General features: G+C 45.9%; 1 protein-coding gene across 5 annotated transcripts in view; it reads right to left on the bottom strand.

Annotated features, from left to right (window-relative positions):
• GRHL3 (grainyhead like transcription factor 3) overlaps positions 1-14,743 on the bottom strand; it is a 67,668-nt gene continuing 52,925 nt past the window's right edge. For all 5 annotated transcript variants that reach the window (XM_061597121.1, XM_061597120.1, XM_061597119.1 and 2 more), the window contains 2 exons: positions 13,903-13,967; positions 1-966 (listed from right to left, as the gene is read on the bottom strand). In XM_061597121.1, the coding sequence (XP_061453105.1) occupies positions 852-966; positions 13,903-13,967 (180 nt within the window). In that variant the 3' untranslated portion in view covers positions 1-851. The remainder of the gene's footprint in view (positions 967-13,902; positions 13,968-14,743) is intronic.

Below are 14,743 nucleotides of genomic sequence, written 5' to 3'. Positions count from 1 at the left end.
TTGATTTCAATCTTGGAATCTTTATTAACCATATAATATACCAAAAAATAACAAAAATGAACAAAATGGGGGGGGGGAAACAAAGAGAACCCCGGGGAAATGTGAAGCAGCCTGGTTTTGAAATGCTCTGCCTTCCTGCATGTCATGTTCAATATAGAACAAGATATATTTATACATATTCACAGACAGAGAAAGAGATATTATATATATATATATATATTTATAAAAGAACAAGAGGAATCAGAAATGTATAAAACAGTCACTCTTGCCAGGTACTTCTCTTGGGGGTATTTACATCCAGGGTTCTGAGGGCAAGTAGTAAGGCAGTGAGAGGGTATAAAGTCTGGGGGGGGGTGTCGGGGGGTGCATTTGTTAACATTCATACACAGTTGTGACAGTCTCTTGGAAACTAGTTTAACAATTCTGTGTGACCAGTGCTCTGGTTTTGCCTATTAGGCCATGAGAAGCCAAGACTAACCATTAACAAAAACAACAAACACAGTCACCAGGCCATTCCCCTGCCTAGGCCGCAGCCTGACAGAACTTGGTACTTTCCTGAGTGTGGAACAGTGAAAAAGGTCAGAATTCATTGCCTGGCAGAGGATCATCATCATCATCATAAAGTATAAAATAATAATCTCCTCCTCAATGGATAGAAGTTCCACATTCACATTGATCTTCAAAGCACTCTTCACATGTGGAGCCATGGTGCTGTCTCTCTTGCTCGCTCCCTCCAAAGGGATTGCGTTCAAGTCAAACACTTGGAGCCGATGGTTTGGGCTGCGGTGGTGGGTGGGATCAAACTCAGCTTCCCAAGCAGCATCTCAGTAGAAGGGCAGCCTTTTCAGTCTTTAGAGCTCCTTGAGGGTCACCTGGAACTTGTCCTCTGCTTCTACCACGTCAAGTAAAAAGGCCATATGGTTGCTGTAGTGCTGAATTATGTTGTTATCCATGTTCACCAGGATCCTGGAACAGAAGCAGAACAGAGAGAAAAGATTATAAAAATGCTGAATTCAAAGCCATCCTTCAACAGCTCATCAACAGAAGTTCCTCAGAGGTGAAAGTTCTGCCATTTATTTTTTTTGAGACAGAGAATTGTGCTACAAGATCTTTGTGGGGGAGCCATAGAACTTTCACTCTTGAGGGGCTGACTGCCATTTTGGGGAGAGAAATGACTTTTAAGTTAATGTTTATTGGAGAGCTAGTATGGTGTAGTGGTTAGAGTGTCGGAGTGGGACCCGGAAGACCAAGGTTCAAATCCCTACTCAGTCATGAAGCTGTCTCTCAGCCTAATCTGCCTCACAGGGTTGTTGTAAGGATAAAATCGGGAGGGGGAGAATCATGTTTGCAAGCCACCTTGAGCTTGTTGGAGGAAAGGTGGGATATAAATATCATCATCAGTTTAAGATGGGATGAAAAGCATGGCCTCTCTGATAGCATGCATACTTGTTTGAATCTAGTCAAAAAGCCTAACACTCTTTAACTCAGGACTTTTTTTGCTCCATAGGCCAGATTAGTATCAGGATTGGCCTCATAGGCCAAATTTGACAGGTGGGCAACCCTGGCCACTTGTCAAAATCCCTTGCAGTGTGTCCCAAGGACCCACTGATATTATGCAAGAAAGAAGCTTGATTCCTACTGTCCCTTATGCCGCCAGTAGTGGCAGCAGGAAGATGAAGGGGAGAAGGGTAGCTTCTCTCCTTCATTCCCCACCCCACCGCCTGCCATTGCCACCGCCAGGAGGTAAAGACGGAAGCCAGTGCTTGCTGCTGGCACTTGGGAACTGGCCTCCTTCTCTCCCTTCCTGCACTGCCCAAAGAGAGAGAGGGAAAAGCTTTTCCAGGTCTCCCCCCTTCCCTCATTAAGTTCCCAACATTGGAGACTTGAAGGGGGAAGGGGGACTTTGAAAACTCTTTGTGAGTCTCCCCCCTCCCCCTTCACCCCCAGTGTCAGGGAGTTAATGGGGGAAGGGAGAAAGCTTTCACAAAGGTTTTAAGGCAGCCCTAAATCTCCTGATTGTGTAAACAGGAACACCGATGCTATCTTAGCCTGGAGAAGACTGAGGGGAGATGTGATAGCACTCTTCAAGTACATGAAAGGTTGTCACACAAAGGAGGGCCGGGATCTCTTCTCAATCGTCCCAGAGTGCAGGACACGGAATAATGGGCTCAAGTTGCAGGAAGCCAGATTTCGACTGGACATCAGGAAAAACTTCCTGACTGTTCGAACCATACGACAATGGAACCAATTGCCTAGAGAGGTAGTGGGCTCTCCAACACTGGAGGCATTCAAGAGGCAGCTGGACAGCCATCTGTTGGGAATGCTTTGATTTGGATTCCTGCATTTAGCAGGGGGTTGGACTTGATGGCCTTATAGGCCCCTTCCAACTCTACTATTCTATGATTCTATGATCTTAAAGCCTTTGCAAAAGCATCTTTGAAGTGTGAGCTGCTTCAAAGGATGCTTTTGCGCAGGGCTTTAATCCCTGCTCAATTGATGAGCAGGGATTAAATCCTGCTGCTTTCGCTGCATGATTTTGTCCTCCTGCCCATCAGCTGATGTCACTAGTGATGTCAACTGTTGGGCATGTTTGGGGAAGATGGCCGCAGAGACCCAATGGGATCCCCTGAAGGGCCATAACTGGCCTGGAGGCTTCCCACCCCTGCTTTACCTATTACATGGATAGTGGATTTAGGTGGAGTCACTTGTTTCCTCTTGCTGCTCTGTCTTAGGCTGCAAACATTTAAAGCTCATGACTCCCCACCTCTGCAAAAATCCTGGGAATGGTAGTTCGTTAAGGATGCTGGGAAATGCAGCTCTATGAGGGGTAAACTACAGTTCACAGGATTCTTTGGGGGAAGCAATGTGCTTTAAATATGTGGTATGTTTACAGACCTAATTGGAGAAAGACAATAAACTTGTTGTAAAATAAACTCACTGGTGTGTCCTAAGCCTTCCATGACAACTACAGAACATCAAGTTCAAAATAAAGGGGGCAGTCCTGTGCAACTACTGTATCTTTCAATAAGCACAAGACTGAGAAATTGATTACAGGTCTCCCATGTATCATGTGGTTTAGCCCTTTCCTACTGCAAATAATCACAGGGTATACACACCCTCCATACTAGAATTCAAGGAATGCCAGCCAGCCTCAGATACAAGAGGGAAAATCCCAGGCCCATAAAGTCAGGAACTGGATAGATAATTGTCATATTTTACATTTCTCAACTGCAATCAGCTCTCTCTTTGGTGCACACAGAGAGAGGCATATGAAACAGACAAAGAACTGTGGAAGAATTGCAAGACTTTCTCACGTTGTGGTGCCATTTCCCTGGTGTTTTGTTTTTAAAACAGAAGACCCTCTTCATTCAAGTGTAACAGCTTATACACAATGACCCCAGTCTAGAATTCTATCATTCTCACCATTTCTAAAGCACAAAATTGCTGCCTGGAGGAAAGAAGGGTGGATTGCATGCTACAAAAGAGCAAGCTTCCAGGAAGAATGCTGTGTCAGGTGCATTCTGCTGGTGTGCCTAACACCTGCAGCTCACACGGCGTCACTGTGCATTGTCTGGCACAGCAAAAAGTAGCATCTAGCCATCCATGCCAAACCACCATGCTGGAAAGTACTTCCTCTTTAAGATACTTCCTGGATTGGTGCTTATCCCAGACTGGCACAACCTGGAACCCATCCAGCTGGACACAGCTTGCGAGCCACATATTCCAGTCCACCAGGCACTCCACAAATCTGGTTTTGCTTCTTTCCTGGGCTTGCAAAAACAGGGTGATTCTCCAACAAATGGGGGCAGGGGTGGAGGAGGAAAAGAGAGGCGTTCACGCCAGGTGTCTGAATAAAAATTTATGAGAGCCCCAACAAGTTTTGGATTAATAAAGAAGAGCCTGTAGCTGGACCAGGCCAGTCACCCACATAGTCCAGCATCCTATTGTCACAGTAGCCCGCCAGATGCCCAGGCAAAGCCTGCAAGAAGGACCTGAGCACAACCCTCTCCCTACCTACAGTTCCCGGCAACCAGAGTTCAGAGGCACGATGGCTCCAACCAGGACGGGTACAACACAGCCATTGAAAGTCTGATCATCCATTAACGCGTCTGATCCTCTTTTAAAGCGGTCCAAGGTGGTGGCCATCACTACATCTTGTGGGAGCAAATTCCATAGTTTAGCTACGCGCTGTGTGAAAAAGCACTTTCTTTTCTCCGTCCCTACGCTTCCAACACTCAGCTTCCTTCAGGGGCATATTTTAAGTAGTCTCAATCAAATGAATGAACCACTTCTTTGCCTGTTTGGGGTGCCTTCCCAATCTTCTTGTTTTTCAACCTGGCAGGCCACATTCAGGAGGGATTCGCCACACATTCAGCTTGGTGAGTTACAAGTTGGCCTTATTCGGTCCCTAGCACAATGTTGTCATCACCACCTGCCTCCTGTAGATACCATCTTATCAGGACGTCTGTTCCACACAACATAGGAAGCGGACCTTTCATGTGGTGGCCCCTACTTTTTGGAATTCCCTTCCCTTAAATATTAGACAGGCGTCATCTCTGTTATCTTTTCAGTGCCTACTGAAGCCCTTCCTCTTTCAGCAAGCCTTTTAAGAAGAGACCTTATCCCTGTCTGCATCTGTGTTGGAATTGCTTTTTAAGATGTTTTTAAGTTTTGTTTTTTTTAAAGGGTTTTAAAGCTTTTTCTTTTAAAAAAGATTTTTTAAAGATATTTTAATATATGTCTGTTTTTATGATGTTTTAGTGCTTTTGTTTGCTGCCCTGGGCTCCTACTGGGAGGAGGGGCGGGATATAAATCAAATCAAATCAATAAATAAATCCGGAGCCTGTCAAAGGCCCCCTTCCCCTTATCTAGAGCCCTACTCAGCTGTGGGCTGCATGAGGCACACCCTCTAATGCTCTCTCACTCTGCCGCTCGCCTTTATTTTAAGAGCGAGCCCTGGACATGGGCCAAGGAAAGCAATGAGCTCATCTGCCAAGGACTGATTGGGAGGTGCGGGGGAGAACTTGGGCTGCTCGATTGTATCTCACCCTCAAGGAGGCCTTCAAGGGAACAGAGGAAAGTTTGGCATTGGAGGCGATGTTCCTCACCTGTCAGGCAAGGGGAGAAGGGCTGCGGTTTGTGGAGGACCCAGGGCGGTTCAGAGACACAGCTGTTCCTTTCAGAAGCCGCTCTGGAAAACCTCAGCCAGCTCGTTCCCATGGCATGAAAACCTGTCCCTGCAAAACTGGAGGGCCCCTTTGCTTGCTCTGCAGATGAAACCGACCCATGCCAGGAAGATACATGTCCAGCTTTGGCAGGACAAACAGCCTCCCTCTAGGCTTGTGTAGATGTTTGTTTTCAGGGGCTACAGCAGTAGCTTTTCTTCTCGCGCTACCATCAGTCTAAGCCCACCCTTGATACAGTGCTGCAGATACTGTGGCAACAAGGGCTTTCAATCTTTTAGTGAGAGCCAATCTGAGGTGAATGGCCAGGATGTTGAAGACCCAAGTTCAAATCCCTGCTCAGCCATGAAGCTCGCTAAATGACTTTGGCGCAGCCGTGCTCACCTAACCTACCTTGCAGGGTTGCTGCGAGGATAAAATTGAGGTGACACCCTCCCAGCATACACCACCCTACGCTCGTTGGTGGAAAGATACAAAATCCCAATATGATAAATGACATAAATTATAATTAACTAAAGCTGAATTGGGAATGAACAAGAAAATGTTAAAAATGTTGTTTCCTTTCTAACAGTGACTATGCTTGCACATAGGGCTAAGCCATGATTTGGTTTAACCATGGTTTATTCAACAAGCCATGGTTTGTTTCACAGATAAGCAAATAAGCTATGGCTTGTTTCTCCAAACCATGGATTGTTTCCAGCTGCTCTTGATTCATGCCTCTGTAGCTTGGTGTACATCTAGAGTGGGATGCCCAAACACACCATGATTAAGCACAGCTGTTGTGTTCAGATGTAACACCAAACCATAGTTAAGCCATGGGTCATAAGCCAACATCAAACTATGGCTTCACATCATGGTATTACCAGAAAGCAAATTATGCTGTGTTTGCAGGGCTAGTTTCAGATGTTCAAATATACCACATTTGGGTAAACAAACCATGGCTTAGCATTATGTACGAGCCAGGCCAATACCTCTCCTGAAAATTTAGCTATATGAAAAAGTCACCTAAATTGATATTTGAAGAATGCATATATTCATTATCAATTGTTCAGCTGAAAAGCAAAAATAAATAAAATAATAATCAAAGTTTTTTAATTATCACAAAACTTAGTGATGGTGACCAACTTGGATGGTTTTAAAAGATGATTAGACAAATTCATGGACAAGCCATGTAAACTAGTAGCCAGAACGGCTATGATCTGTCAGAGGTGGTATGTCTGTATACCGGTTGCTGGGAACTGCAGGTGGGGAAAGTGCTGTTGCACTCAGGTCCTGCTTGCAGGCTTCCCGTGGGCATCTGGTTCATCACTGTGAGAACAGGATGCTGGGCTGGACAGGCCTTTGGTCAGATCCTGTAGGACTGTTATGTTTTTTGATCATTTGCCAGCCCTGCTTGGACCATATTGGTGGGGACAGGAGAAAACCTAGTTACTCCATTAAATGAAGTACGAGGAGATTGTGTGCCTATCAGTAAGGGATAGCACACCTCCTAGGGATTTTAAAGGGATTTAAAAATTAATGAGAAGATACTTCGAAATGGCTGTGCAATACTGACAGCAGGTGACTAAGTAGCCTTCGCTTGAATTTTCCATCCTTTGCTCCTTTTAAAGGGCTACAGAAGTACTCAGAACAGATCTAAAAAGCACAAACATTTCAATGTGTCTTTTGTCATCAATGACATCCCAGGCACTAGCCAGTAGGTGCTATGTCACTTGGAGTAAGGACTTCCTAGCTCATTCTATGCTACCATGCCACATTAATTCTTGCTTTATCGGGTTTATTAGAGGGAGGAGACAATTTAATAAAAAATGACGGCAGGGGCAGGATCTTTTCAAGCCTCAAAGGCAAGTTGGAAGATAGAAGTATTGAATCTTCCTGCCCTCACAAAGCTGCAGCTGGTTGCTTGGGGACCTCATGCAAGAAAGTTGGTCTTTTCCCATTTCAGCTTGCAGCTGACCAAGTCAGGCTCCTGTGTTTTGTTTTAATTAACTTTTGCCAGTTTCATTTATAAGCTTGTGACTGTGCATTCAGTTAATTACACAGCAATTGGGATAATGAGCTTGTTTGTCAATGAAAGACTTTGAACACTTCAGCCTTTTTCTTTTTTTGCTGAGCTTGCTCTTTTGCAGAGAACTTTTTACTCTCTGTTGGTTTCTCTTGAGAAGACAGACTAGCAAAGAAAACACAAACCTCTCTTTGGATTCTATGCTTGGAACTTCACCTATTCCAACAAGCATGTGTTTTCACAAACATGTGTTTGCCCTTTAATGCGGACGTGTGTGTGTGTGTGCGCACGCGTGTCAGAAAGAGGGGGGTGCAGAGGAGAATCAACAGGTGAGGAAAAGGCTATTTAATCCCTTCTTGGCCACTGATCTCCTCTAAAAATGCCCCCCAAATAGCTTCTGCATGTCTGTTTACTGGCAAACACCAGCTGGCAGGTTGGACATAACACTGGCTTTGACACAACATCATCTAACCTCCCTGCAAACAAATCAGGAGAAACGCTCAATAAACAGGTCATATGGAAGCACCCAAAGTAGCAATGCCTAGATGGACAAAGCTTTAAGCGGCTGCCCAGTGAAGAAGCCAAGAAAGAATCTCGCCACCGCCCCCCCCCCGCAAGCAACAGCCTTAATGGGACACTCCTGAATCCTCACTACTTGAGGCAAAGGCAGCCATCAAGGATATATTAAATTGTTTAAAAAATTTTAATTGTGTTTTAAATTGTTTTTAAAAGATGTTTTTAAATTTGTATATTTGTTTTAATGTTTTTAGTTACTGTAAACTGCCCAGAGCGCTTCGGCTATGGGGCAGTATATAAATACAATCAATCAATCAATAAAATATAGCTCCCAGCTAAAATCACGGCAACGCAGCATCAATGATCTAGAAAGGCCATACAGGACAGCATACTTCCCTCTCACAGGCCTTGGTAGGTCAGTCTTCAAGTACAGACAGGGCCCTAATCTAAGACAGCTACTTAACTAGCAACAACAGGTCACAAAGCAGAGACCTGACCCAGATGCCAGCTCTGTCCCCATAAATACTTGGGCAAAACTGTTATAGGATCTCATGTCAGCCACAACATTGGTTCATTCATCAACCAATGAGAGAAAGGCTGTTCTCTGCCAGCAGTGCCCTTTGACATTCTACATAGGACAAGCAGGCCAGTTGCTATGCAAAAGAATAAATGAACACAAATCTGAAATCAGAAAAGGCAACATACAGAAACCAGCGGGCAAACATTTCAGCCTCCTAAAACACTCTGTAATGGACCATTCTTGAGTAAAGGAGCTTCAAAGGATGACTCCTGTGAAATTGCTGGATTACAAAATATCAAGAAGTCCAATTCTATCACCTGTGACCTGAATCAAGATCCCGGATTTTTATTCCTCTACAGTGTTAATTAGCTGACCAGTGCCAGGAGGTTTGTGGTCTCATCAGCACTGCACTGTGAATAGTCTCTAATTATTTTACAGACATTTAAGCTTTCATGCTGTTATCACTGTCTGTATTTCCTGCATTTCATTTCTCCCGGACTGCACAGTGAACTTCTCCCTCCCCCTATACAGCTATATATAACAGCCAACTCAGGACAACACTCCATGCATCTGATGAAGCAGACTCTGGTCTATGAAGGTTTACACATATAGTCCGTGAAAGCTAATAGCAGCATAGAAGTGTTGGTCTCTAAGACTGTTTTTGCTGTAACAGAAGAACATGGTTTGACCTCTCTGGAAAGCAGGGACTAGTGACATTAGGAACCCTTCAGTGCAGCTCCGCAGAAAACAAAGAGAAAGCTATTTTCACAAAGCCCCAGGAGACAACCACAACAAAACTCTCCAGTTTCCACCATGGGCGAAAAAGCGCTGCAGTTTTCCAGACACAACAAGATTAGGACAGAGGGGAAGGAAGGGTCAGCCGCCCCACGCCAAACGTGTTCCTTGTCTGACAACACAGGGAGGTGGGCGAGAGAAAAAGATTAGCAACAGTCTAGCCTCCTCCCCCTGGTCAGGGTCTTTTGTCTTCTCCCAGACTCAAATGGCAAGGTGGAATGCAAAAGAGCCTTAAGCCCCAGCGGGGAGGCTGCTCAATTGTTAGGCCGGGGAAAAAGATTTGAATAGAAATTGCTAGGCCCAAAAGAGAAATTGGTTACCTCAGTAAAGGCATTTAAAAAAGAAAGAAAGAAAAACCCAAGAGAGAAATGTATTCTGAAAAGTGTAACTTGTTATGAGAGCCCCTGGAAAATTGCTTTCGTTCACTGGGGTAATTTGGAAAAAAAAAATACACTTCTTGGCTCCAAGCTTCTTGAGTCAAACTGCACCTTCCCACTTTGCTTCTCCTGAACCTCAGTAATGGACCTAAATTCCTAGTTTCTTAATACTGGAGGCCCCACTCAGAGATGTATGTATTTGGAGCACCAGAGGTATCCTTGTAGAAGCGAGGTCATGTCAAAAGTCTTTCAACGTTCACTTTAAAAAAAAGTAAATCTTGAGCCCTCCTTCTGTTGGGGTGGGAGGAAGAGAGAAATTGGTAATGCAGAGGTTCCATAAAAGAAGCCACAGACCTGAACTTACAAGTTCTGAACAGGGTGGTTCATGACAGATGCTCTTGGAGGTCACTGATTCATAGGGTCGCCATAAGTCGTAATCGACTTGGAGGCACATAACAACAACAAGAGGTTCCCTAAAGTTTGGGAGCGGGAAGGGCTGAGATGAACTTGGGGAGATGGCTGGAATGCAGAAATGATATCAAGGCTCGGCAGCCCGAGAGAACAAACTTGCGGTGGAGACCACCAGCTGAGAGGCTTTTGCAGGGTCTTGAGGCAGAATGTTGGTGTGGAAGGAAAGACAGTTCAGGATCTGTTGCATCTCCACCAAGGCCGCCTTGAGAGCCATACGCTAGGGGTGCGGGTCCTTTTACAGTCTGAGGGTCACATTCCTTCATGGACAACCTTCTGGGGGCCAAATGTTCAGTGATGGACAGTGCCAGGAGCAGAAGTGGGAGGAGCTGCAGATGGGGCTTTGTATAACAGGCTACATGCCAGCTACGCAAAAGAAGTTTACACACACAGCACCATCCTCCTTCTAGCCAACCACAAGTCATTTTCAGGGTTCAAAGACCGTCCAATGAGGGTGTGGAGCAAGGCCACGGAGGGCCGTGGCCTGGGGGACATAGGAAGCTGCCTTATTGCAAGTCAGACGATTGGTCCATCTAGTTCAGTGTCATCTACATTGACTAGGAGTTTGGTTGGGGCCAGAGCTTGGAAAAGTTACTTTTTTGAACTACAAGTCCCATCAGCCCAATCCAGTGGCCATGCTGGCTGGGACTGATGGGAGTTGTAGTTCAAAAAAAGTAACTTTTCCAAGCTCTGGTCGGGGCTCTCTCCCAGCCCTCCTGGAGATGCCAGGGTTTGAACCTGGGACCTTCTGTACTCAGACCAGATGTTCTCCCACTGAGCTACGGCCCTTCTAAGCCCCAAGGGCTACACAAAGAGCCCTGGAGGGCTGCATTCAGCCCCTGGGCCCAAGATTCTCCACTCCTGCCATGCTCTCATCTAGCCTTTGCTTTAAATATGGCTTCCATAGCCATCCTGCCCTGGGATCAACTGTGACCTCAGCTGAAATACACATTACACTTGCCAGGAGGATTGATGCTCTAGACACAACCACCCACCCCCACTGTGCCTGTGTCATGCATCGCTCATAATTCAGGCCAGCGGCAACTGGTGGCTCCATGTCAGCGGGGCAATGGAATCTGCTCTGGAAGCACCTTGGACAGCTCCTTGAAAGTTCAGACTAAAACTCGGAGTGGATTCCACTGCCCCATTGACATGCAGCCGCCACTGACTCAGGGCCATTGTGCTGTGAAGTTTTCCTGTCTCTGTGGGGGCCACAGATGAAGTGTAGTGCGGTGGGGCAATTTCACTATATATCAGCCCCAAATTATGAGGCAAGAGGTGCTAAAAGTATAGGGAAGGGATGGTGGGAAATTCATTGTGGAGGTGCTGATCCCTATGATGAGTATAACAGCATACAGCCCAGCCCTTTGGTTCACGGCTTTCTATTTTAATTAAAAATGTCACCACGCTAGATGTCTTGAAGGCTAATGTCCCTGACTGTAGGCAAAGTCATTTGAAGTCAGGCTTCAGATGCTCCAACTTGGACGATAGCATCTAAAACTACTAAGTGCTGTATTTGTACCGAAATTAGTCACACTGTTGGGACCCAACACACACACACACTTTCCATCCAAGACTGCATTGTTCCAGTGTCATCTGCCGCTATAAGCCAGAGGGTTACTCTGACCCTGCTAGCTTTGAGAAACAAACACTGGTGCCCTGATGATTGAGATAAGCTAAATCTGTTGTGACCTCAGGCAACTACCTTGGGAGATAACAAAATATCCATCAAAGGACCCAGGCTTATTGTGCACAGATACACACACACACTTCTTGTTAATTCCTTTTCCAATAGGATAATTTGGTCCTTACAGGATTGCTGGGTTTTTCATGTCTCCCAAATGAGGACAGATCTTCTGTGTTTGGCTTTTTCCAAGGGCTCCAGCTAGTCTAAGGGTGGGGGACCTGTTGTTAGCCCCAGGGCCGCATCCCGTTGTTGGCAGCCTTCTGGGGTCTGTATGCCTGACATGGGTGGGACCAGGACCAAACGCAGCTGGGGCAAGAGCCAAAGTGAGCGGGGCAACGGATGTAACCTTCGGCAGTATTTATTTATTTATTACTTTTCTACCCTGCCTTTCTTTTCTTGATAGAAACCCAAGGCGGCTTACATATGGTTCCCAGGCAGTCTCCCATCCAGCACTGACCAGACCTGACAGCCTCATGTGCCTTCAGACCATAGCCTGGGACCAGCTATGCAAAAGATGCAAACACCAGAGGTTTCTATACCCACAACCAAGTAAGAGCGTTCAAGGATGCTTATCAGCCAAGCAGAAGCACTCAAGGAGGGTGTAGGGCAGGGAGACTGGTGGGGTGTGGCCTGGGGCAGAGTCCTGAGGGCCTCACTTGGCCCACAGGCTAAGGGCCGCCAGCCCTGCCCTAGGCAATCCAATCTGGGGCAAAACTATTTCCCTCCCTCGATGCTGATTAATCCAGCCTTGCTCATGGACCAAAGCGGCCTCTGCCACAGTGCTGTGCACCGATATAGGCCCCTCTCTTATCGGATGATGTTTCTCCAGGAACAAGAGCATGCAGATTTATCCAATTTATATCCTGAGGCACCTTCAACAAGATGCTGAGGGCAGCACTACATAATCTTGTGCAGTAGGCTAGCCTGACAGAAGGCGACTTGTTCATTTAGATCAGGTCACACTGCTAGGGGGGAAGTGTTTAACCTTTTCCCTCTTCCCCCCCCGATTTAAAACCCCATCCCCAAAAACAGCTATTAGCTAAAGAAGGGTGAAAGCATCCGTTTTCCCTTTCTCTGTGGCTAAGAGCAGCTTCAAAGGGGTGGGGGTGGGATTTCCATCTAATGAAGAGGCTGGGGAAGAAGTATTAAATGAATCCTTCCTAGCATTGCATCCCTGATTCCAGGGGTGGCTAACCAACAGCCTGCATATGCCCCCCCCAAGAGTTAGTTTGTAGCCTTCAAACCCTCCCATTAAAAATACTTTAAAATTACAGCTGCTATGGGTTCCCTGGCCTGCTATGATTCCAAAAAGTTTCTGTAACCCCCTAAGCCCCCCCCGCACAAAATGTATCCATTTAAAAAAAAATCTTTTAAAATTTATATATATAGTTGACCATTCCCTGACAGGCTCCTTGTTGTGATTCTGTGATGCCACAAGTTTTTCTGTGACCCCCCTCAAGACCCCCAAAATGTGTCCTTTTCTTTTTAAAAAAATGGACACACCCACTTTTACACATCTGTCACACCCCTTTCACACTTCGGCCACACTCACTTTGGCATGCAACCCCCAGAGGGTTGACCATTGATCAGTGCTGCCCTCATTTAGTCACCTCTTCCCTATTCCATCCCCCCTCCCACTGCTCTTAACCAAAGAAAAAAAGACTTCAGAAGATCTGATTAGCGATCTCCCATGTCATGTTTAGCTTGTCTCTCCAAGGAGAACAGGGGTGTGGAACCTTTGGCCCTCCGGATGTTGCCGATCTACAACTCCCATCTGCTCCAGCAAGCACAGCCAATAGTCAAGGATGACGAGTTGTAGTCCACAAACATCTGGGCGGCCAAAGGTTCCCCATCCCTGAAGAAGAGGGTTCAATCAGCCTTTCCAAACTTTTGGGTCTCCAGATGTTGCTGGACTACAATTCCCATCATTCCTGACCATTGGCCATGCTGCCTGGGCCTGATGGGAGTTGTAGTCCAACAACTCCTGGGGACCCAAGGGTTGGGAAAGGCTGGGTCAATTCTTAGTTTCTCACATTCTTAGTTTCTCAGAGTTACAACTAATCACCATGACGGCTGTATGATACCTCCAGGATCAGAAGCAGCATATCTCTGAGTCAGAGCTTGGAAAAGTTACTTTTTTGAACTACAACTCCCATCAGCCCAATCCAGTGGCCATGCTGGCTGGGGCTGATGGGAGTTGTAGTTCAAAAAAAGTAACTTTTCCAAGCTCTGCTCTGAGTACCAGTTGCTAGGGAACATGAGCACAGCACTTACTGTCTATAGGTCACTGCAAAAAGTCACGTGGAGCCAAGCAAATCACACTGAGTAAATGGGGAGGGGCCATCACTTACCCTCGTTTACATTTTTTGTAGACTTTATAGATGCTTTCTTCAGGCAGACCATATTTTTCTGAAATCTGAAAATAAGAATAAAATTCTGTCAAATATATAAATCAGATGCATATAAAATTAAATCATATCATACTGGAGGCATTCCTCAAGGGGTAATGTTCTAGCAATAACGGGAAACACTATAAGCGATGGTGGAATCACTGACCCATCATGGCCCTTTAAGGAAGTCACTTTCATGAAAAGGGGGCTCAGATGGCAGTAGAATACATTGCCTGATGTACAGAAGTAACACTGGCTTCCTCGTTCAGTTCAATAGAGAGGGTGGCTAAGTTTCGTGTGAACGGGGATGCCTACATTTAATGGAAAATGTGTTCGCATTGCACAATATAAAGTGCTTTCTTGTTCTCATTTCATTAAATCCTCCCAACGAATCTGAAAAGTAGATCTCATGTTATAGACAGAGAATGAAAGCTCAGAGAGACCACCCTGCCCAAAGCTGGTCTAACTGAACTAACAGCTGGTGGCATATTCTGTTAGCAGAGAGAGAGTCAGTGCCAGGATGTGCCCAGTACAAATCTCATTTGGATTATGCAGCCTTCCCCAACACGATGTGCCCCAGGGCTTATGGGAGTTGTACTCTAAAACCTCTGGAAGGCACACCAGGGTAGGGAAAGCTGATGCAGGGAACCTTAGGAAAGCCACAATCTCTTGCCTTTAACTCTCCCCACCGCAACATCCGCTTCTGGTATCCCCTGAAAGGTGGAGATAATTCCAAACTAACTTAAGAGGGAACACAGAAGCCATTTATGCCATGCAAGCACTTTGAGCACTCGAAAGTGCT

The sequence above is a fragment of the Rhineura floridana genome, chromosome 15 (genome assembly GCF_030035675.1).
Source record: "Rhineura floridana isolate rRhiFlo1 chromosome 15, rRhiFlo1.hap2, whole genome shotgun sequence".
NCBI lineage: Eukaryota > Metazoa > Chordata > Lepidosauria > Squamata > Rhineuridae > Rhineura > Rhineura floridana.
This window is presented reverse-complemented; position numbering and strand designations above follow the sequence as displayed.